Source organism: Ursus americanus, chromosome 1 (assembly GCF_024610735.1).
Source record: "Ursus americanus isolate L20-20 chromosome 1, mUrsAme1.1.p, whole genome shotgun sequence".
In the NCBI taxonomy this organism is placed as follows: domain Eukaryota; kingdom Metazoa; phylum Chordata; class Mammalia; order Carnivora; family Ursidae; genus Ursus; species Ursus americanus.
This window is the reverse complement of record NC_142127.1, coordinates 106,846,978-106,870,139: the sequence shown is the minus strand read 5'-3', so window position 1 is coordinate 106,870,139 and position 23,162 is coordinate 106,846,978. Positions and strand designations below refer to the sequence as shown.

At 49.4% G+C, this 23,162-nt stretch overlaps 1 protein-coding gene across 7 annotated transcripts in view; it reads right to left on the bottom strand.

The window, feature by feature from the left end:
* The window catches only part of SNED1 (sushi, nidogen and EGF like domains 1), an 85,152-nt gene that overhangs the window by 41,074 nt on the left and 20,916 nt on the right, over positions 1–23,162 (bottom strand). For all 7 annotated transcript variants that reach the window (XM_045795875.2, XM_045795874.2, XM_045795877.2 and 4 more), the window contains exons 2-8: positions 16,479–16,766; positions 13,362–13,502; positions 12,495–12,657; positions 9,513–9,638; positions 9,144–9,257; positions 7,042–7,155; positions 6,822–6,935 (exon numbers count right to left, since the gene is read on the bottom strand). In XM_045795875.2, coding sequence (XP_045651831.2) covers positions 6,822–6,935; positions 7,042–7,155; positions 9,144–9,257; positions 9,513–9,638; positions 12,495–12,657; positions 13,362–13,502; positions 16,479–16,766 — 1,060 coding nt within the window. The remainder of the gene's footprint in view (positions 1–6,821; positions 6,936–7,041; positions 7,156–9,143; positions 9,258–9,512; positions 9,639–12,494; positions 12,658–13,361; positions 13,503–16,478; positions 16,767–23,162) is intronic.

Genomic DNA, 23,162 nt, shown 5'->3' with positions numbered 1-23,162 from the left:
CTCCAAACAGATGCTTCTACTCAAGCATCTATGTTAGTAATGTGGTTGGGATTTTCCAGACACAGTTTTTGTTGATTTCTGGTTTAACTACTGTAATCAGAGGACACAGTCCTTTTCAACTGATTGAGCTTTATTTTATGTCCTGCAGGATGGGCTCTCATGGTGAGTGCTCCATGAGCACTTGGAAAGGATGTGAGTGTCTGTAACATGACTTAGGTCAGGTGGGCTGACGGTGCTGTTTGCGTCTTTGAGGTCTCTGCTGATCCTGCGAATCACTGAGAGCGGCGGCTTGGACCACTGCCTGTGCTTACAGATCCATTTCTCCTTGTTTCCCATGTATTTTGATGCGTGTTCATAGGGGCAAGTACATTAGAATTGCTCTACCTTTTGATGACTTGACACCTTTGTCATAAAAGACCCTTCTGTTTCTGGCAGTACTCCTTTCTCTAGAGTTTAGTGTTTGCCATGAGTATAACCACTCTGACTTCTCTTGCTCAGTGTTTGTCAGCCTATCCCTTTTCATTGTTTAGATGTTTGATTTCTTCGTGGTTCAGAATTTATCTTTTAAATAACATATGGCAAAATTGACTTTTGCTCGATGTACACTTCTGTGAATTTTAACACGTGCGTAGATTTGTGTTGCCCCCGCCACAGTCAGGACACAGCATACTCCGTTACCCCAAATACTTCCTTGTTGTATCTTCAGGGTTGTAGACTCCCTCCCCTCCTGAGCCCCCGGCAACCACTGATCTGCTCATCACTGCAGCTTTGTTGCTTTAAGGATGCCAGAGTGGAAGATTACTCTTGAACGGTACGCAGTCTTTCGAGACTGGCTTCTTTCACTCAGCATAAGGCCTCGGGGGTCTGTCTCAGTTGTGTGATCAGAAGTCACGTGTCCCACGAACAGGGAAGGACATTTGGGTTCTCAGGTTTTGGTGATTGTAAATAGACATGCTATAAACATTTGTGTATTTTGTGTGAATGTAAGTTGTCATTTCTTTAGGGTTAATAGCTAGGAATGGAATTGCTGGATCATATTATAAGTGTATGTTTAACTTTATGAAAAGCTGCCAAGCTGTTTTCACAGTGGCTAAACATTTGGCATCACCACCAAAAATACGTGAGAGTTCCCACAGTTCTGTGTCCTCACCAGTCAGCACTTTTTATTTTAGCCATTCTGATAGGTTTGTGGTGGCGTCTCATCGTGACTTTAATTTGCAACTCAACGATGGCTAATGATAGTGACAAATGCCTACATTTGTTCATCTGCCCCTTTGCCTTCCAGATATCCTTTTTGGTTAGATATCTGTTCAGATCTTTTGTCCGTGTTGTGGTTGGTTTCTCACAGTTGAGCGTGGAGAGTCCTTTATGTGTTCCAGATGCCAGGCCTTTGTCACATGGGAGTGCTTTGAGCACCTCTCCAAGCACGCAGCCTGTCTTCTCGTTCTCTTGACCGTGTCTTTCACAGAGCAGCGTGTGTCATTCTGATGAGGCCCACTTCTGTTTTTCTTTGCTGGAGTGTACTCTCCAGGTCTTATCTAAGCACTGTTCATGTAACCACAGGTCACTCAGATTTTCCTCCTATGTTTTCTTCTAAGAATGTTATGGTCACGATTCCTTATGACCTAATCTTGTACAAGGTGTGAGGTTGACGTTCAGTTTCTACATGAGAATGTCAAATTGTTCCAATACCATTTGTTGAAAAGATCATCCTTTCTCCACTGAATTGCTTCCACGCCTTTAAAAAACCTTGGCTCTATTTGTGTGGGTCTACTTGTGGACCCTCTCTTGTGTTCCACGGATGTGTGCGTCGGTCCCTTTGCCAATACCACAGGATCTTGACCACTGTAGCTTTATAGTAAGTCTCAACACTAAGTATTGTGATGCCTCGAAATGTATTCTTCTTCAAAATTGTTTTGGCTATCTCAATTCCTTTGCCTTTCCATATAAATTTTAGAACGAGCTTGTCCAAAGCTACAGAAAACTCTGTTGAAACTTTGATTGGAATCATGTTAAATCCATCAATCAGTTTGGGGAGAACTGACATATTTACTATGTTGAGTCTTCTAATCCATGAACATGGGATGTCCTTCCATTTATTCAGATCAGCATACAAGTCCCGTACATGTTTTATTAGATTTATACCAAAGTCTTTCAGCTTGAGGGAAGCTATTATAAATGGTATTGTTGTTAATATTTTGGATCAGATTACAATGCCCAATGGAGGGAACTCAGGAGTTCATAGATGATTGTAGGGTTGCAGCCCCAAGATCCCCCTCTCTGCAACCTCCCCATAGTTTCCAGTGCTCTGGGGTTGCCCTTTATAGTCCTCTGGCAAGAGAGATGGGCTTTTATGGCCCCACTCTACTACTTACTTCCTGTGAGAACACTCATGTCTGGGCCAAGTGGTGAGTGGACAGAGAAAAAGAAAAACGATGGAAGTTGCCCAGCCTCATGGAGCTGTAGGACCTCCACTTGGAGAGGAAGTTTCCTCCTGTCCAGACCACTGAGGCCCCTGAGGGAATCCCCCCCCTTGCTGCTATTGTTGGTCCTGCTTCTCGTGCCCAGCTGGTGGCTGCTCTTGGAGCTCTCTCCATCCATCTGATGCTCACTTCTGGTCTGGGAGCTGCTTTGAATTCAGGCAGGGGGGACACCAGAGGAAAAAAATGGTGAACTCACCACTGGTTCTGTGGTGCTTCGAAGCTTGGTCCTCTTCCCCAATCCACCTGCTACTATTTATTTTTCAGAGTCCTCAGATAGCTACTCCATGCATTCTGTCCAGGATTTATGGCTGCATTCAGTGGGAGACACAAGGTAGAGTGTGCTTACTCCATCTTACCCCAAACCGGAATCCCATTCCAATTTTCAAATTATTTTCAATTTATCTGTGTCTTTATATTTATAGTAGGTTTCTTGTAGATAGTGTATAGTTGCATCTTGCTTTTCAGTTCAATTTTACAATGTCTGCCTTTTAACTGGTGTGTTTAACCAATTAACGTAACTATCAATATGATTAAACCTACCATCTTGCTCTTGGTTATCATTTGTCCCAATTATTCTTTATTCCTTTTGTCTTCTTTTCCTGCCTTCTGGATAAAGTGTTTTTAGGATTCCATTTTATTTCCACCACTGGTTTATTGGCTATAACTCTTTATTATTATTATTTTTCTTGTTCCTCTGGATTTATATCTTTAACTTATTGTAGTTTACCTTCAAACAATATCACACCACTTTATATATAATGTAAGGTCATTAGTATATTATTTCCATCTTTCCCTTCCTATCCTTTATGCCAGACATGGCTAAACTATGGCTTGCAGACCAAATCTTGCCTGCCACCCATTTTTAAAAACAAAGTTTCCTTGGAAAACGGCCATGCCCGTTCATTTATGTATGTCTGTGGCTGGCTGCTTTTGCATTGTGTGGGCAGAGTTGAGTATCTGTGATCACATGGCTCATAAAGCCAAAATTATTAATATCTGGCCCTTCACAGAAAAAGCTCACACACTGTGCTTTAAACTATTGAGGTCATACGTTTTATTTCTATAGATGTTATGAACCCCATAACATATTTTTATTTTTTGTGTTAAAATTATCTTTAAAGAGATTAAAAATTAAGAAGAAAAGTATTTTACAGGCATACCTTGGAGATATGGTGGGTTTGGTTGCAGACCACTGTAATAAAGCGGATATGGCAGTAAAGCAAGTCAAATGAATTTTCTGGTTTCCTAGTGCCTATAAAAGTTACGTCAGCACTACACCGCAGTCTGTTAAGTGTGCAATAGCATCATGTCTAAGAAAATGTGCACACCTTAATTAAAAAATACTTTACTAAAAAATGGTAACCATCATCTGAGATGTAGTGAGTCATAATCACTGACCACAGATCACCATAACAAATATCACCGTAATTTAAAATTTTGAGATACCGCAGAATTACCAAAATGTGGCACAGAGACACAAAGTGAATGAATGCTGTTGGAAAAGTGGCCTCGTTGGACTCGCTTGGTGCAGGGTTGCCACAAAGCTTCAGTTTGCACAGAACACAGTATCAGTGAGGGGCAGTAAAATGGGGTGTGCCCGGGCATTTACTGTTTCTAGAGCTCTTCATTCATTTGTGTAGATCTGGATTCTCATTGGGTGCCATTTTTCCTCAGTCTAAGGGATTTCCTTTAATGTTTTTTATAAATCAGATATGCTGGTGATGGATAATTATCTGTTTCTGCTGTCTATAAAAATATCCTAATTTCACCTTAAGTTTTGAAAGGTAATTTTCCTGTGTGTAGACCATAGGTCAAGCGTGCACTGTCCTTGGGCTTGCGTCGTCTCTGATGAGAAGTCTGTCGCGGTTCTTGTTTCTCTGTGTGTACTGCGTCTTGTCTTGTTCCTCTGGCTGCTTTTCGGATGTTCTCTTTGTTATTGGTTTTCAGCAGTTTGATAATGACATGCTTCATGTGATTTTCCTCTTGCTTTTCTTGGATGTGTGGGTTTTAATTTCCATCAGATTTAGGAAATATTGGGCTATTACTTCCTCGTTCATTTTCTGTGCTCCTCTGGTCCCCTCCCTCCTTCTGGGACTCCACACATACACACACCAGACTGCCTGGTGTGTGCCCCACAGGTCACTGAAGAGATGGTCTTGGTTGCAGTCTCTCTCCTTCCTGTGCTGCTTGTTGGCTTGTTTCTCTCTTCAAGTTCACTGATCTTTCCTCCTGCGATGTGTAACCTGTTGTTAATATAGCCGGTGTATTTTTAAAATTGAGATTTTATGTTTTTTATCTCTAGAAGTTTCTTCTCTTGTATCTTCTACTTCTGTGTCTTTTTTCCTCAACGGTCTTGAGCACACGGAGCATGTTCATAGTTGATGATTAAATGTGCATATCTGCTAATTTCATCATCTCTGCCATCTGTTTCTATTGATCTATTTTTTTCTGGCTGTGGGTCATATATTCTTGCTTCTTAGTATGCCTGATAATTTTTGGTTGGGTATTTTGAGGTCCTCGATTCTGTTATATTCCTTTGAAGAGTATAGGGGTTGATTCTGGCATATGGTTAAATTACTTGGGATTGTTGATCCTTTCAAACTTTCCTGTAATATTTGCTAGGACAGGTCAGATTAGCCTTTGTTCTAGAGTTTATTTATCCATACCAGCAAGCTGATACCCCAGTGGGGACTCTACTCAGTCTTGGCCCTGGGTGTGAGGAGCTCTGCATGCACTCTGGCTGTAGAGAAGTGAGTTATTCCCAGCCTGTTCGAGTTCCGGGGATCGTCTGACTCAGCACTCCCAGTGGTTCTTTCCCCAGCCTCATGGATTTCATCTGACGGTGCTGAGTGAAGAGGCAAGGGGTCCCTCTGCATGTCTTCAGAGATTCTTCTTGCTCTCTCCCCAATCCCTCAACTCCATCCTTTCTGGAATTCTCCCCACAAACTGTAGCTACCAAACAAGAAACTCTGTCTTCATGACCCAGAGACTCAGAGGCACTGCTAGAGTCTGGATCCGCTTGCTGCACAGTGGCCTGGAAACTTCCTGCAGGCAGACTTGGGCGCAACTGTAGGGTGCACTTCATTTCAGTGCCTCCTCCCAGGGGTAACGACCCTGTGATGCCTGTTTCAATGGCTGAAAACAGTTGTTTCATATGTTTTGTCTGGTTTTCTAGTTTTGATGGTGAGGGAAATTCCCAGAGCAGTCAATCTTTCTTGGCCAGAAGCAGAAGAATGGGTACTATTTTTTAAAATTAGCTCTAATTTTTGGCAAACTTCCTGTTGAATCTGGTTAGAATGTCCAGAGTGGCACCTTGTAATGTGACTAATAAGCTTTTATTAAGGGTGGAGGTGTCAGTTCTGTTGTTTCTTCTTGGTTGCTTTCATTTCCATTATTCTTTCCGTACAAAAGGTGGTTTCTTTGCAAAATCTTTTGAAATCACTCATCTGTTTTCTAACATGAGCTCAGTTAAATACACAGATATTTAGATAACAATCTGGCCAAGGTGAACTGTGACCATTACAGTGATTTTAAGCAGCCGAACAGGTAAGGTTGCTGCCCTCCCTCCCTCCCCTCCACATGGCAGAGCCTCACCCTCTCCTCAGGACACAGCCTGTCCTCTGTGTGGCCCTCTGACCAGAGACTGATGGAGGGCACAGCATCCATCTATATCTTACTTATGGGTAAAATTTAATTTCCTTCTTAAATTTTTAGACTCCAGCTAAAGCTGACAAGCTTGTCTTGAGCTTGTCTCCCTGGGGAGCAGCTGCCCGTGCTGTGAACTTTGCTATCAGGGACCGAGCGAGGCCTTTGGCGGTCAGGGCGATGTCAGATGCTCACAACCTGAATTTATTCTGTGGGTTGTAAAATTGACTTGGTCTTTTAACTGATCCACCAAGTCATAACCAGCATTTAAAACAACATGAAGTAGAAACTAGCAGATTTCATCACATGTAATAAAGGTCAGTTTTCTTGCCAACTCCCGTGGCTTCTTCCCTTGCACGTTGAGGGGTCTGGAGTAGGAAAGAAGGATGTTAAAAAGCCAGGAATCTCCTGAGCAGGAAGAGGAGCCACGAGAGGGTGGCCATCTTGCAGGGCATTTTATAGATGGTGACCGGGACTGGAGGAGACTGGAGGAGACAGGAGGCACGCTCAGCCCCACACCACACGTGGCAGCAGAGTTGGGACCAGCTGGCAGCTCAGGGACCTGCTAGCACAGGCAGGCCTGGGGAGACAACCCCCCGGGACAGAAGCGGGGCTGAGCTGGACAGTGAGGGAAAGGGGCCAGATGACTGCACGGGACTGCTGTCACTGGGGGCTGTGGGCGCAGGCCGTTACCTGTCTCGCAGCGAGGTCCCTCGAAGGGCTCTGCGCACAGGCAGGTGAAGTTCCCCACGTGGTCAACACACGAGCCCCCATTGAGGCATGGGCTGGAGGCACATTCGTCCACATCTGGGGGCAGCGGAGGTGGGAGCTTGGCTCGAGCCAGCCTTTGACTCCCAGGCACCTGGTGTGGCCGGGCGGGAGCCTCTCCCGCCCCCCGGGGCCGGCCCCTCACCCGTCTCGCAGGCCATGCCTGTGTAGCCGGCCAGGCACAGGCACACCGCCGAACCGTGCTCCGCCTGGCACCGGCCGCCGTTCTCGCACTCCCTGGCGTCACATGGAGACAGTGCTGCCAGGGCAGAGGGGTGGCAGGCGTCAGACTCCTGCCGAACCCCGTTCTGGAGGGCGTCAGGCTGTGGGGGGCCTGGCTAGACAGTCCCCACCCGGCAGCCCTGTGCCTGGCTGCATGGGGTCTGTTTCAGTACGGCCTGGGTGGAAGGAGGCCATGTGCGCTGGTTGGGGGCGCAGGGGCGAGTGGGTGCTTGTTCTCAGCTGCCAGCACGGAGCGGACTTCTGGAGCACTAGCTGGTGGGATTCCTCTGGGCAGGGCAGAGGGATACAGCCTGTGACGGGGTCTTGAAGGGGGTGCAGTGTGCAGAGGTGCAGGAAGGGTTTGAATGGCCCTGAGGGGGCCGGTTGTTGGGGTTGGGGTGCGGGGGTGGGGAGGTCACATGTCTTGCTGCAGGGCAGGGTGCAAAGGCCCTCAGCCCCCATCAGGTGGGAGTGAGCTGGAGTGGAGCTTGCCTCTGGCCACCTTCACCCAGCATGCTGGCCTGTCAGACTCCTTGGTGGCTGCTGGCCCGTGAGCCCTGGCAGCTGAGCCAGGAAGGTGGGGGGACACTGCCTTCCCTCAGCTATGTCATGTGTCCTGATAACAGCGCATGCCCCAAACAACTCTGTATAGGAGCCAAAGGGATCCTCAGAGCATGTGGCCCTCCCTGGACTCGTGGGGACCCGCGGGAGGAAGGACGGGGGTGTGGGGGTGCTTTGGTGGCCATAGCGCTAGGTGACCCCTGTCTCCACCGAAGAGCCACGCTGGGCGCCTGTGGGGAGGGGAGGCTCCCGGCGAGCAGCACACATGTCCCTGCCTAGAAGCTGCTGGGCATCCCTGCTGCTGTGTGGTCAGGGGGCTCAGGTGTGTCCCGAGACCAGTGAGCCTCCGTGGGGACGTGGGACCTGTCAGTGTCACCCTAGTGGCCATGAGGAATCCAAGGCACAGGGCTACTGGATACAGCGTCAGGCCCTCCTAGGGGCCTCGCTGGGCCCAGACATGTGTATACACTGGCGTCACAAACTTTAACACATTTCTTGTGGCTCTAAGTCGCTTTAGAAATAGTTCTTCTAGACTGGGACATTCTTGTACGATTGTTACTTGTACACACTTGATTTAACAATGTGTTACATGTGTTTCTAAGTAATGGTTACACATCAGTAAGTGTATTTAGGGGAATGGGCGTGGGTCCAGCCCAGTGGGGATTAGAGGTCATGGTGCTTTGATTTTAAGGGACTCTCTTTTTTGGGCTCCCCTAGTAGCTTCCCACGGTGAGACTGGGGGCAGCAGTGGGGGGCCCATCTTCCTTCACCAGGTGGGCAAAGAGCCAGAGTGAAGGGGCCCCAGAGAGGGCTGGATGAAGGGCAGGAAGTGGAAGCTGGATCTGCCAGCATTGCTTCAAAAGAGCCACGCTCAGAAATGGGGTGGCACACTGGGGTGCAGCTGCTGTCTGGAAGCAGCAAGGGGGTCTCAAGAAGGACCCCAACCCATGCCTAGGCTGTAAGACCCTGGGGGCTGGAGAGGAACAGCCTCCCGTCCTGTTGGGAGCTACTGGTGTTCTGGTGATACAGACAGGAAGAGGGTGGGGTGGGGGATTGTGCCCTTCTGCACCCCACAGCTGGTCTGTCTGACCTCAGGAACCCCCACGTTCCCATCGAGCCAGTCCAGAGCTGAGGGGCAGTGATGGCTCCAATCGTACCTGGGTGGCTCTCAGCCAGGCCCCATGGCCAAGCTGGAACCAGGCACTGGCCTGTTTCAAGATGTTATCCCTGTCTGAACACCAGGGCCCAGAAGGCCTGAGTGCTGTGGTCAGTGCTCCTGCCATGCCCACGAGATGGGGCTTTCCTCTCGAGTCTGAGCTTCTGCCCCCATGGGCCTACTGCCAAGCCCTTTGTGGATGCTGACCCAATGCTCCCGTGAGGCAGACCACACCCTCCTCGTTGGGCAGGACCGTTCCAATCATCCTGCCCCAGTGGGGCTGTAGGGCCCTGGCCCGCTGCTCTTACCTGCCTCACAGGTGGGTCCCCCGAAGCCGGCCGGGCACTGGCAGCTGAAGCGGTTGATACCCTGTGTGCAGGTCCCGCCATTCTGACACGGATGTGAAGCACATTCATTCACATCTGAAAAACAGAGCAGACTGGGCCTCAGTGGAGCAAGCCAGCTTGACGAGGATCTGCCTGGACCCCTTCTGGTCCTTACTTCCAGGGGAGTTGGCTCAGAAGGGGCAGCTGTAGCACCCGCCCACCGTGCCCAGTCAGGGAGCCGCGGCGTTCGTGCACTCCCCCCGGACCCCCCCCCAGCGCCCACACCATGGGGACAGAGACCCTTGACCTCGGGCCCTGGGGCCCCTAGCTGTGCCGGCAGTATGAACTCACCCAGGTGACACCTCCTGCCCGTGAAGCCTGAGAGGCAGGAGCAGGTGTAGGAGGGGTTGCCCGTGACACAGTCGTCAATGCACTTGCCGCCATTGAGGCACGGGCGCAGGGCCAGGCACACCGAGGCTGTGGACACAGGAAGGAGCGAGCCGTCCCTTCCCTCCCCTGACCCAAAGGGCCCGTCTCTGAGGAATGGCCGTGCGGTCTGCTGGCAGTCCAGCCCCCACGGTTAGCTTCCCGGGTCTCCCCAGGGTGCCCAGTGCGTCTGCTGTCGGCTGCCTGCCTGCGTGTCCCGCTGACATTCAGATCCCCGAGCTGGGACTCTGGCTTCCCCAGTGTCCGTCATACCCATAGCACCATTTTTTTTATTTTTGTTTTTTTTTTAGATTTTATTTATTTGTCAGCGCGCGCGCATGCATGCACAAGCAGGGGCAGCAGCAGAGGGAGAGGGAGAAGCAGGCTCCCCAGTGAGCAGGGAACCGCTACAGGGGGCTTGATCCCAGGACCCCGAGATCATGACCTGAGCCGAAGGCAGAGGCTTAACCACATGAGCCACCCAGGCGCCCCCCACAGCACCTTCTTATCCCTTTAATCCATCAACTTCCAAATTTGTCTGAGGAACTAAGAAGACGCAAACCCAAGGGTGCCCAGCAACACAGGAAGACGTGAGTGTGCCTCATGGGAAGAACATCCACAGACGTGGAAAAGGGGGACCCCGTGGGAACCGGAGATGGGGGGGCCCTCAGACCCTCGGGGGGGTGCAGTCTGATGTCAGCGCTGCCACCAGTAGTTGCAGAAACACAGGCCCAGCTGCCCCTCCAGGTCTCGTCATGTAAAACAAGGCCCTCAGAGCTCTGGAAGGTAGGGTTTCTCACATCACGGCCTCCTGGCCAAAGAGGGCCCCAGCAGTCCCCGAGGGCCACCCGAGCCCATGCCTGGGCCTTCCAGGACAGGCAGCCCACAGAGCTCAGCTCAGGGGGCCCTACCCCTCTGGAGAAGTAAGGCTACTGACATTGGCAATTAAGGAGCGCACATTGGCGGGTAACTAGAGCACCCCAAGGTCTCAGATCTCCTGTTACGAGGGGGGCCTGGGAGATCTGGCGTGGCATCAAGGGAGCAAGGGGGAGCACTCCCGGAAGGAACACCATCAAGGCTAGGAGTCTTTTGGACTGTTCCTTCTCCTCTCACATACCCTCCCACTCAGCCACACCGTCACTCGGCCGGTCGTGGTCTGGCCACCCTGCAGAGTGCTGGCTGTCCGCATGGGCCGCGTTTCGGGACCTGCCTTTCTCAGGAGCCAGACCTCCAGATGTGCACGCACAGCCTCTCAGGTGGGACCCGGCCCTCCCTTCCCAGCAAAGCCAAGGGGTCTGCTCCATCTCCTGGGCTTGCAGTGTGGCCACGGGGAAGCAAGGGGGCTCCTGTGAGCTTCTGTGTGCACTGGTTCGGAAGGCCCAGCGATGCCTCCTCCATCTACTCCCCCCAGAAGCCTGCGACAGCGGGAGAAGCACGTCTGCATGAGAAAGGGATCCCGTGTCTCAGGGTCTCACAGCCTGCAGCCTTCGTAGGGGGCATGGGCCTGCCCACACCTACACTCCCACCTGTACACACAGCTGCACCCACACGGACAGCCACACCTGCTCACACCAGTCCCCACCTGTCCCCACACTTGCTCAGCTGCTCAGGCTTGCATTCACGCTGCACTGATGCCTGCTCATGGCAGCTCACATCCGCACCCGTGCCTTGGTCCTCAACCACAGCCCAAGCCCCTGGCTCCTGGGAGTTGACAAGCAACCAGACCTCTCTGCCATCAGAGACCGAATAGCGCCCCCACTCCCTGGCCCACCAGAGTCCAGGTGGGCAGAGGAGGCGGACTGGCCTGGGGCTGCAGGGGAGCTTGCATTCCTGGGTGTCCCACTTGCCACTGTGGGGGAGTGGCAAAATGATTGGCTTCTGGGCTCCCTGGCCTGAGAGTTCTCCCATCCCCGAAGCTCAGACTCAGTCTGGGACGTATTTGGTGCTCCAGTGAGTGGGTGGGCTGGGGTTCCCCCAGCATCTCTCACTGGGGCATCATCCCCAGTCCTGGTGAGACCTTCCTACCCACAGGTGCATGCCTGCCCTCCCTGGTCCTGGCCCCTGAAAAGTGAGTGCCTGTTCCCCTGGCCGGTCTGGATGGGCTCCGCCCGTGCTGGGTTCACTCTCAAGAGAGTTGGTGTTCCGAGAAGTGGAGAAGGGGCCCTCTTGGTGGCCTCTGCCTCCTTGTGGGTGGGAGTCGAGTCCACTAGGACCCTCCTGACCCTGGCCTCACTGTGGTCTTTGCAGGGCCTGTGGTTAGCTCTCCATAGAGTGGCTAAATCAATCATTTGACACCTCCTCTCCATTTATAAGCATAATGTTTCAGGAGGGTCTGTGCCTCCTCCAGGGCCACACAGGGGAAGGGGCCAGGATGCATCCTTCGGCCCTGGGGTGAACCCTCCCCCCATGTGTAACAAGCACCAAATCCCAGGAAGCAGCAAGCCCACGGCAAATGTGGAGAAATGGGTGAAAAGAGCGCCTGCCTTCCAGGTGGTCCTGGGGATAGAGGACACTGAGGTGGTGCCCCTCCCTGGCCCAGGATGCAGTCTGGGAGAGAATGAGGGGAGAGCGTCGATTCCTGGCCCCAAAGAGGGGCAACCCCGGTTTTTCCACTTTGTACCACAAACCCTGTTCTCCAGCAGATTCCCTGGCCCCAGCCCCGGAGCTGAGGTAGGAAAGCCTCCCCAGGAAGAGATGGAGCTCAAGGGGCAAGCCGGTACTTGCCCAGGTTCATGGGTGGGGGAGGCCATGCCCTCCTGGCCAACGGCCTGCCCCGTCCCCAGCGTACTGCCCCCTCCTCCAGCACCCCCTTCACCCCCATCAGGGTCCAGCCCCCTCCTGTCATCCCCCCACTCCCTGAGCCACCCCCACCCCCACAGCCCTGAGCCGCTGGCTCCATCCTCTTACTTGTATGGCTGCAGCCCCCCACGCGCACCTGGGCATCATCGATTCTGAACGCCCAGCGCCCGGGCACGCCCACGTTGGTGGTGGTCTCCACCTCCGCCATGTCTGCTGTGCGGGAGCCGGGGATGCTGAAGTAACGCTGCCCGTCACCTGCATTGAAGCCAGCCTGGGGGGGGCGGGGGGCAGGCACAGGATGGTCTGCAGTAAATTTCCTGAGACCTCCCCCCCGCCCCCGCCACGGTGGCCATGGCCAAAGAGATCACGTGGAAGATGGCCTTGCAATCCTGGAGCTTTATGGGTTCCGGGGTACCCGTACCACCCTCCACGTTGTGCTGTCCTGATCAGCGACCTCTCAGCCGGGTGCTGACCCCAGCCACCGACACTGTCGGGCCCTAGCATGCTCCCCTCACACACACCCGGAGGGGCTCCCTCCCTAGCCTCTTGGATCCCGTGGGGACCAGAGGCAGGTGTGACCTCAGAAGAAAGTAGACGGCTAGGAAGCAGTGAGGGTATTCCCATCGTGAGAGAGCACTTGCTGGGCCTGGGGACTTGCACTTGACCTCTCCCTTCACACCTGTGATTTCCTGCTGGCCACAGTTCTGTGGGCCACGGGCCAGGGCAGACCCCGGACAGTTAGAGCACACAGAACCAGGGGCCCTTCTGCCTCGGCTGTAGCTGGCCCTTGGAGGCCATGGCAGTGTGGGTCGGGACAAAGGTGGCTTTGACCTCAGGATGTTTCTGTGAGTCTGGACTGGGGTTGGCATCAGAAGGCCTCACACTGGCCTCTGCACAGTACTGGGTATGTGTAGGGGGGCCTGCCTGCCTCATCAGCTTATGACAGTCGTGCCGGTGGGGGACCCGGGCCCCTACCTGGGCTGCGATGCCCCCCAGGCCCGTGGCGTCGCCCCCACTGCTGGCGTGTGTGCCCGTGGTCCACGTGATGGACTCGTAGTTGAAGATGGTGAAGGAGAACTTGCCATCAGTGACAAGCACGGTCTGGAACGTGTTGACCTGCCAAGGAGTGAGGCCTGAACAGGGTTCTGTGCTCCCTCATCCACGCTGCAAGGCCCTGCCCCCTCCAGCATGCCTTTGCACACTGTCCTCAGCCACTGACCGCTCCTCTGTCCTCCCAACTAGCTGGTCAGCCATCCGCCATCGGGCTGATGGCCTCATCCTCATCCTCCACTGTGTCCCTGGTGCCTGAGGCCCTGGCACAGGTCAGGACACCTAAGAACTGTCACCTGTGAGGGAGACACACCGAGGGGTCACCAGGGCCCACCAGGGCCAGGAGCAGACACTGCGCCCTGTGGCGGCTGGGGCTTAGGGGTTAGTGCTTACCAGGTCAAATCCACAAAATTGCCTCATGTGAAACAAAAATGTGAAGAGGGGCAGATAAAAAGAAGAAACAAGGAGAAGCAGTTTTAATTTTGTTTTTCATGGAATTCTCTTCCATGAAGATATTATTGAGTGGTATATATATATGAGATGTTATTTCAGATTGGGGAAAGGGTGGGATTGTTGCAGAAGTGATCTTGAAACAAATAGGAAACTGTCTGAAAAAGAATAAAATTAGAGCTTTATATCACTCGTGAAAATAAATCCCACATCAAGTAAGGTTGTGAATGGAAAATCAAAGCCCTGGAGGAAAATACAGGAGAACACGTGGGGCTGCATCAAGGAAGGACTTCACATGTACCGTTTGTTACCCGCAGAAACCAAGAAGGAGATTCAGATGTCTGACTACAAAAGCTTCTGCATATGAAAAAGTGCTGTAGACCGAACTGAATGGCAAACAGCAAAGTGGAAAATGTATTTGGAACAGAGGTCCAGGTGAGACTATTGATGTCCTTAATTCAAGCAGAACTTCTATGGGCCAGTAAGAAAAAGACAGGAAATGGGCTGAGGTTGTGTGAACAGATGCATTATCACTGACTACAGCTAGTTGATAATACAGGACAGATTCACCACACTAGAAGCCAAAGGGATGAAGCGTAATAGAGAAAGGCCTTCCTCGCGTGCTGGGACGGCCGGCAAGGGGCAGCGCGCTGGGCCCCTGGCTGGGCGCAGGGGGACCTGGGTTTCCGCACCTGGCTTATTCTCACCTGTGGGGCACAGGCTTGAGGGGCAGGGCAGGACTCTGAAGGCAGCAGCCTTCCCACTGAAAACTTGTGCCAGGAAATGGCCCCCAATCTAGCGGGGCCTAGCCATCGGTGCTGCCGGTGCTGGGCTGGTCTGCAGGTGTCCCCGGTGACACAGCACAGGGTCTGTGCTCTCACTTACATAAACATGGACAGCAGGGAGACCGAGTGCTCCCCTTCGGGAAGGCAGACCTGGTGCTAATACTCTGAAGACAACCAGGACGCCTTGGCCGTGAAGGCGGACTGGCGGGGAAGCTGAGGGAGGGCAAGACTGCGGCCAGCAGGGCCGGCCGTGGGGCTTCGTGAGCTGGCGAGGTCCGTGTGTGAGGAGACCCAGGCCCCACGTGGAGCTTTGTGCTCTCCCCCCCCCCCCCCCCCCCCCCGTCAAGCAGTCGGCTCCGGGAGGCTCCCAGGTTACAGACCAGCTTCCAGCCCAAACCCGGAACTCTGATCCCTCCCAGGGATGCTTGTGTTGCCTGGATGACCATTCCGTAGCCCCCATCTCGGCCTTTAGGCCTGTGGGCCTGCAGACTGGAGGAGTTAGGACTCCTCTCTCGGCGCAGGAGGGGCTCTGCTCCCCCTCCTCCCAGGGGGAAGGGCATACCCAGAGTGGCTGCAGAGATGACAGCGATCTCCACAGAGAGGAAGATGCCCTGCTACCGCTGAGTGAAGAAAACACAAAACAGCACGTTCTAGCTGCTGCTATTTATTTTTTAAAGTGTGTGTCAGGATACAACAGGAGGTGTTTAATGGGAGGGATCTCTTGCTAGTGGACTTACTGATTCTTTTTTCGCTTTTTGTTACAAAGATGTTTTTCTTACAAATTGATGGTAAGAAAAACAAATAAAACTGACAAAATACTAGGGGGCTGTGCTTGAATAAAGTTCACCCAGTGTAAACATTTATTTGTAGTAACGTTTACAGAAAAAGCCCATCTTTCCCTATTCACTGTCATACTCCTTTTAAGAAATCCACCAGTGACCATGTTGGTCCCCCAGTGTCCCTGGCTGACGTGCTTGCTGGCATTCCCTTTGTCGTCTGGGCTGCTGGAAGAACTCAGGGTTTACGTGGGACTCGCACATCCCTGCCCACCAGCCCTCTCTCCCACTCGCACTGTTTTCCTGAGCCACCAGTGCTGGGGCCTCCAGCTACACCTCCAGATGCCCGCCTAGCACTTGCACCCCTACACCCTGAGTAAAGGCCTCCCCTGCCCCCACCCTCTGCCCAGCCATGTGCAGGACGGGAAACCTCGCCCTGACCTTGACCACTCTGCCTTTCCCCTGCAGCCCAGTATCCTGACACAGCCGTCCCTCAAGGCTGCTCTGAACCATCCCATGCCGCCATCTCGGAACCCCATGTGGCTTGCATAGCAGTCTCAGGGAGAGTTCCTGCCCCTGGCTGTGCTGTGCTGAGCACTTCTCGTGCTTGGCATTGAGAATGTGCCCCGGGGAGAGACGTGTCCCCGATGCCTTTGTTGTCCGGCATTATCACAGAATAAAGGGTAAAACAGAATGAACTTCCCACTTAGCCTATTGAGAATGGAACCATTCCAAATGGAAATTCTTCTGACACAACCCAACTTCCACTACTGTATAAACCACTGTATCAGGGCATTTGGCATTTTCCTAGAGGCAGATGGTTTCCAGGAGGGCTGGGGAAGGTCAAGGCTCTGTCCTCCTCCAACCTGGCTCTGTGACCCTGGGAGAGTGACTTCCCTCCCCGAGCCAGGTTTTCCCGTCTCAGGCATGGACCAGTGATTATATCTGACCCACCTCAGCAAGATGGGGCCCCTGGGGGAGACCCTAGACCCCAAATTGATGTCCTCCCTTCCCCAGGACAAAAAACTCACAGGGGAAGAGGAGCTGCCTCCAAAGAAGGTCACACGGTACCAGGTGGCTATGAAAACCCAGGTGGCGGAGAAGTCTGGGAGCTCAGGGAAGTATCGCCTGACATCCTCTGTGGCTCTGCGCAGCGTGGCTGGGTCAGTGGCCTCCCGGTAGTACACGTCACCTGCTCGTCGATTGTCCACATCTGCCCAGAAGGCTGCCACTACACAGCGGTCCTTGGCGATGGGGAAGGCCACTGGGGTGAACTGAGAGACCTCCTTCAGGAAGGAGATGATCCCATTATTGTTCACCTGTCAGAAAGTCAGAGAGGGGAACAATGGGCCCCTAGGGGTCGCAGGTGGGCCCGGCGGCCTCCCCTGCCTCACCCACCAGACACCCTCCAAGGGTAAGCTGGCCTTGAGCAAGGCATCCCCAGGATGGCTTGACAGTTCCTGGTCCCTGATAAGGGACCCCTGGGCCTGCTCCATCCCCTTGCAGACAGGCCTGTGCTCGGGGACAGGCTCTGACCTGTTTGCTGTACCTGATATCCTGCAGAGTGCCTGGACCTGGGTTGGTGCTGTGGCGTTGGGGAGCTCCCATTGTGGGGTGCTCGGGGCCCTGGGTCCCACTTTATTCAGGGGCCTTGGGAGGGCACAGCAGAGTTCCAGCGTCCCAGCCAGGTCTGGGCAGGCGAGTAGGAGGTAGCGCCCATGGAGCAGAGCTGGGGATGGGCAGGAGCCAGTGTGGCCAAGGGAGGCTGGAAGGGCGTTGATGGCTGGGTTGGGGGGTGGTGGTCTGTGCTCAGGACTCCAGACAGTGGGGAGCCCCAGAAGGCTCCTAAGCAGAAAAGGGGGAGCAGTATCTGCAGTTAAGACACAACTGGTCCCAGTGCTGATCCTGCCAGTCAATTAGCTGTGCAACCACAGGGCAAGTTAGCCTTGCCTCTCTGTGCTCTGGATTTTTACCTCTGAGATGGGGTAACACTAGTTCTTGCCTCCAGGATGCTGGACAGCCTTGAATGAATTAATGATCATAGAGATGGGCTCTAGAGTGTCATGATTTGCTCCTAATAAGATTGTGGTCAGAACTGTGCTTTTAGAAAAGACCCTCTGGACTTCCCCTTTAGGTGAGAGCCATCTCTGTAATCCAGACCAATACAAAAGACAGATAAGCACAGCTCTCTTCTGAAAGAGCAAACAAGGAAGTGAGGGAGTTTCAGTGTTTCAATTCCAAAGTGAGGACAGGGAGGGACTGGAGGTGAGCCTGGCACTCAAAGCTCCTTTCCCCCCGAGTGAGTGCATCTGCAGATTCACAAGCAACAGCTGCAAAGGAGACCTGCAGTTTTAGTAGCCTCATGGAAGGAAAGGGAGAGAAACGTTGAAGCTCAGAACTCAGGGGTGGGGATAAACCCCCACATTAAGTGGGGTGAACTTGAAGTACACTGTCCTTGTGTAGCCTCACACTCTACTGTCCCCTCACCTGAGCAATCCAGGTCCCCTCAAACCTGGGCTTGGTTTAATGGGTAGCATTCCAAGGTTCCAAGCAGAAGCATAGAAAACCGTCTCTGGCAGAAGATGGCATCATCTTAGGCCTCAAGCTATTCATATAAATAATTTTTCAGATACAAAATCCAGGACACAAAGATAATCGAGCACACAAGGAAGCAAGACGCCATTAACAAAAATAAGCAGAAATGAGAGAAACATCAGATATCAGAATTATCAAAGACCATAAAATAGCTAAGTTTACTGTGTTCCAAGAAAGCACAAACTTTAAATTTTGTCAAGAGAATAGCCAGAACAATCTTGGAAAAGAAGAACAAAGTTGGAGGACTTATACTTCCTGCTTTCAAAACTTACCACAAAGCTATAGTAGTCAAAACAGTGTGGCACTGGCATAAAGATAGAAAGACAAATAGAATAGAATAGGATGCCCAGAATTAAACCATCACATATATGGTCTAATGATTTTCATCAAGGGTGACAAGACGAATAGAGATAGGCCAGGTTTTTCAACACATGGTGCTGGGAAAAATGGATATCCACGTGCAAAAGAATGAAGTTGGACTCTTACCTAACACCATATACAAAAATTAAAATGGATTGAAGACCTAAACATGAAAACATAGGATAAAAGCTTCATGACATTGGCTTTGACAATGATTTCTTGGATATGACACCAAAAGAAAAAAAAAAGACAAACTGGAGTTCATCAAAATTAAAAATACTTTTTGCATCAAAAGACACTATCAGCAGAGTGAAAAGGCAACCCACAGAATGGGAGAAAATATTTGCAAATCATATATCTAATAAGGGATTAATATCCTAAATAAAGAGAGAACTCCTACAACTCAACAACAACAACAAAAACAACCTGATTAAAAAATGGGCAAAATACTTCAATAAACATTTATCCAAAGAATATATACAAATGGCCAATAAGCCCAAGAAGAGATGCTCAGCATAACTAATAATTAGGGAAACGCAAATCCAAGCCACAATGATCTACCACCTCATATCCAGAGGATGGCTACTATCAAAAAAATAGAAAAGAACAAGTGTGGGCAAGGATATGGAAAAACTGGAACCCCTGTGCGCTGCTGGTGGAAATGTAAAATGGCACAGTCACTGTGGAGAGCAGTTGGCAGTTTCTAAAAAAATTGCAAATAGAATTACCACATGATCCAGAAATTCAATCTCTGGGCATATATTAGTCTGCTTAGGGCCGTCATAACAAAATATCAGACTGAGTGGTCTAAACAACAGAAACTTGTTTTCTTGTAGTTCTGGGGCTAGACACCAAGGTGAAGAGGCCATCAGAGTTGTTTTCCAGCGAGGCCTCTCTTCCTGGCTTGTAGATGGCTTCCTCCATGCTGTGTCACCACATGGACTTTCCTCCATATGCACATGAGGAGGGAGAGAGCTCTCTGGGGTTTCTCCCTCTTATTATCAGATTAAGGCTCCACCCATACAACCTCATATAACTTTAATTACCTCCATAAACACTCTGTCTCCAAATACAATCACATTGCAGGGGTAGCAATTCAACAGATGAATTTTGGGTGGCACACAATTCATCCACAACAATACCCAAAATGATTGAAAGCAGGGCCTTCAAAAGATATTTGTACACCCATATTCATAGCAGCTTTATGCATGACAGCCCAAAGGTGGAAGCAGCCAAGTTCCACCAGTGCAGGAGTGAGCAAGCAAATGTAGTCTATCTACACAATGGAATATGGTTCGCCTTAAAAAGGAAGGAAACTCTGATGCTCTACAAGATGGATGAACCTTGAGGACATTATGTTCAGTGAACTAAGCCAGTCACAAAAATCATAGCAAATGCTATGATTTCACTACACCTAGTGTAGTCAAATTCATAGAAAGTAGAATGGGGATGGCCAGGAGCTGGGGGGAGTGGGGAATGTGGGAGCATCTGATGGGGACAGAATTTCACATTTACAAGACAAAAAGTCTGGAGGTGGGAGGTGGTGATGACTGCACAACATGAATATCCTTAATACCACTGAACTGTACCCTTAAAAGTGGTTAAGACGGTAAATTTTATATTATGTGTTTTGTCTGTAATTAAAAAAAATGATTTAAAAAAGGGCTGGGGGGCCACCTGGCTTGCTCAGTCGGTAGAGCACGCAAATCTTGATCTCACCGTCATGAATTTGAGCCCCACACTGGGTGTGAAGATTACATAAATAAGTAATGTTTTTAAAAGGCCTGGGATTAAAAAAATCATCAGGGATGGAAATTATCTTTTAAAAAGCCATTTTAAAGAACTAAATAGAAATTCTAGCACTTAAACTAAATAAATAACAAATGAAGAACTAAGTAGATGGATTTAAGAGAAGATTTGAAGCAATTGAAGAAAGAATAAGTGAACTGGAACTAGAAGATAGGTCAGAAGAAACTATCTGGAATTTAGAACAGAGACAGAAAGATGGAGAGTAGAGAAGAAAAAATAAGACTTATATGAAGCAGTAGGATGATCAGATAAATGTATGGTTTGGAGTACCAGAGGGTAAGGAGCTACAAAGACAATGGCTGAGAATTTCTAGCACTGATGAAAGGCACCAGGTCACATATTCAACAGTACCAGTGATTCCCTAGCTGGAAAAAATAAAAATAAAGCAATAACAAATGACTGCTGGAAATGCAGAAAATGAATAACGAGCAGACAACTGTAAAAGGAGAAAACATATAAATTACCATCAAGGGCCCTACAGGTAGAGTAACAGTTGATTTCTCACAAGCAATGACGGGAACTAGAAAGCAGTGGGATCATATCTTTAATATGCTGAAAGAAAATAACTGCTAACATAATCTTAATCCAGACAAAATATTCTTTATTACTGAAGGCAAAATATAATTCAGATAAATAATAAATAAATAAATAGTAACTAAATAGCAGACCCACATGAAAGAAATTCAAGTCAAAGGGAAATGTAAAGTCAGAGATGCAAGAAGGAAAAAAGGCAAAGAAGGTGCTATGGACTGAATGTCTGTGTCTCCCCAAAGTTCTGTGTTGAAACCTGATCCCCACTGTGCTGGCATTAGGAGGCAGGGCCTGTGGGAGGAGATTTGGTCATGGGGGTGGAGCCTTCTTGGAGGAGATTATAACAGAGAGCCCAGAGAGCTCCCTCTCTCCTTCTGATGTGTGAGGACACAGCGAGAAGATGGCTGTCTGTTAACCAGGAAGTGGTTCTTCACCAGACACTAAATCTGCCAGCCCCTTCATCTTGGACTTCCCGGTCTTCAGAACTGTGAGAAATAAATGTTTGTTGCTTAGGCCACCCAGTCTATAGCATTTTTGTTATAGCAGCCAGAACAGATTAAAACAGAAGGTATGAGAAAAAAATCTAAACGAACACTGACCATATAAAGAAACAATATAAATAAAACTTTGTGGGGGCGCCTGGGTGGCTCAGTCGTTAAGCGTCTGCCTTCGGCTCAGGGCGTGATCCCAGCGTTATGGGATCGAGCCCCACATCAGGCTCCTCCGCTGGGAGCCTGCTTCTTCCTCTCCCACTCCCCCTGCCTGTGTTCCCTCTCTCGCTGGCTGTCTCTCTCTCTGTCAAATAAATAAATAAAATCTTAAAAAAAATAAAAAATAAAAAAATAAAACTTTGTGGAATTGTGTAAAAAAATCTGTAGAACTAAAATTCATGATATTATCCTATAAATTGGGAGAGTATTAAAGTGTTCGAAGCTCATTTTATCTTCCAGGAAAAGGATAAAGGCATTAGTTAACTTATAAGTGAATATTGATAAGTAAAAATGAATATTGTACTACTTAGGATAATCACCAAAAGAATATAAACAGTGTATATAGTCCTAACTGATAGAGGGGATATGACTGAATGATTAAAATACTTGACATATAAGATGGCAAGAAGGAGAGAAAAGGAAATATGAACTAAGTGGAACAGTCAGCACAGAAGATAGTAGATGGAAACAGAGCTCCATCAGTAACACATTACATGAAAATGAATTAGATGTTCTGGTTAAAATATATGCTATCCAGTGCTCACCAAAGGAAACCTATAGTTTATCGTTATATTAGTATCAGAAAAAACAGATCACAAGGCAAAAAGTACAGCTAGAGACAAAGAGGGCCACTTCGTAATAATAAAGGAAGATATAACAATTTTGCATTTTTATATATCTAATGACAAGGTCTCAACATATATAAGTGAAAAAAGAAATAGGCCAATTCATAATCATAGTTGAACATTTTAGCATACCTTCTCTAGTAAAATAGACTAGACAGACAAAACAGTCTTGTCAGGATACAGAAAATTTGAGCAATGCAAATAATAAGTGACCTAATAGATAACACAAATAGAATATTATTTAAAAAATTTACCATATACTGACCACATAGCAAGTGTCAACAAATTTCAAGTGATCGCAAAAAATATAGAGTTTGTTCTCTGGCCACAGTGCAATTATACTAAATATATTAACCCCAACATGGTAGGACACTTCTATGTGTATGGAAATTAAGAAATATAAATAACTTTGGACTGAAAGACAACACAAAGTGCTATTTAGCAAAAACTTGTGAGAGTGCGGTGCAAGCAGAACTTAAAGAGGGATTGGTAGCCTTGCATGCTCATCTTAGTAGGTATACTTTGTATGTATACTTAGTAAATAAACCAAAAAGTTAGTAAATAATCCACACACAGGCAAACAAACAAACAAAAAACCAGGGGAAGAGAAAAATAAAAAATTAAGAGCACAAGTTAATGAACTAGAATACAAACACTGAAAATAAAATCAACAAAACGAGAACCAAACGTTGCTTTTTTTAAACTACTAGTAAAATAGATAAATTTCTGGCGGAATTGGTTAAGTAAATAAGAGAAGGTATCAATTGCCAATATCAGGACTGAAAAAGAAAATATGACTTTATACTCTGACATTGTCAAAAAAGATAAGAGGATATTATAAATACCTTCATCATAACAACAGATTCAAAATTTTAGATGAAATGGAAAAATTTCTAGAAAAATGCAGCTTACCAAAACTGGTTTAAGAAGAAATAAAGGAGGAAAGGGTGTTAGCATGATAGAGTCATGACTTTCTAGAAAAGGAAGGACAAGGGCTTGCATGGACTGGGCCAAGGGAAACTGAGGAGACTCCCCAGGATCCGGGCAGATGGTGTTCTCCACAAGTGGGGTGTTGGATGAGTAG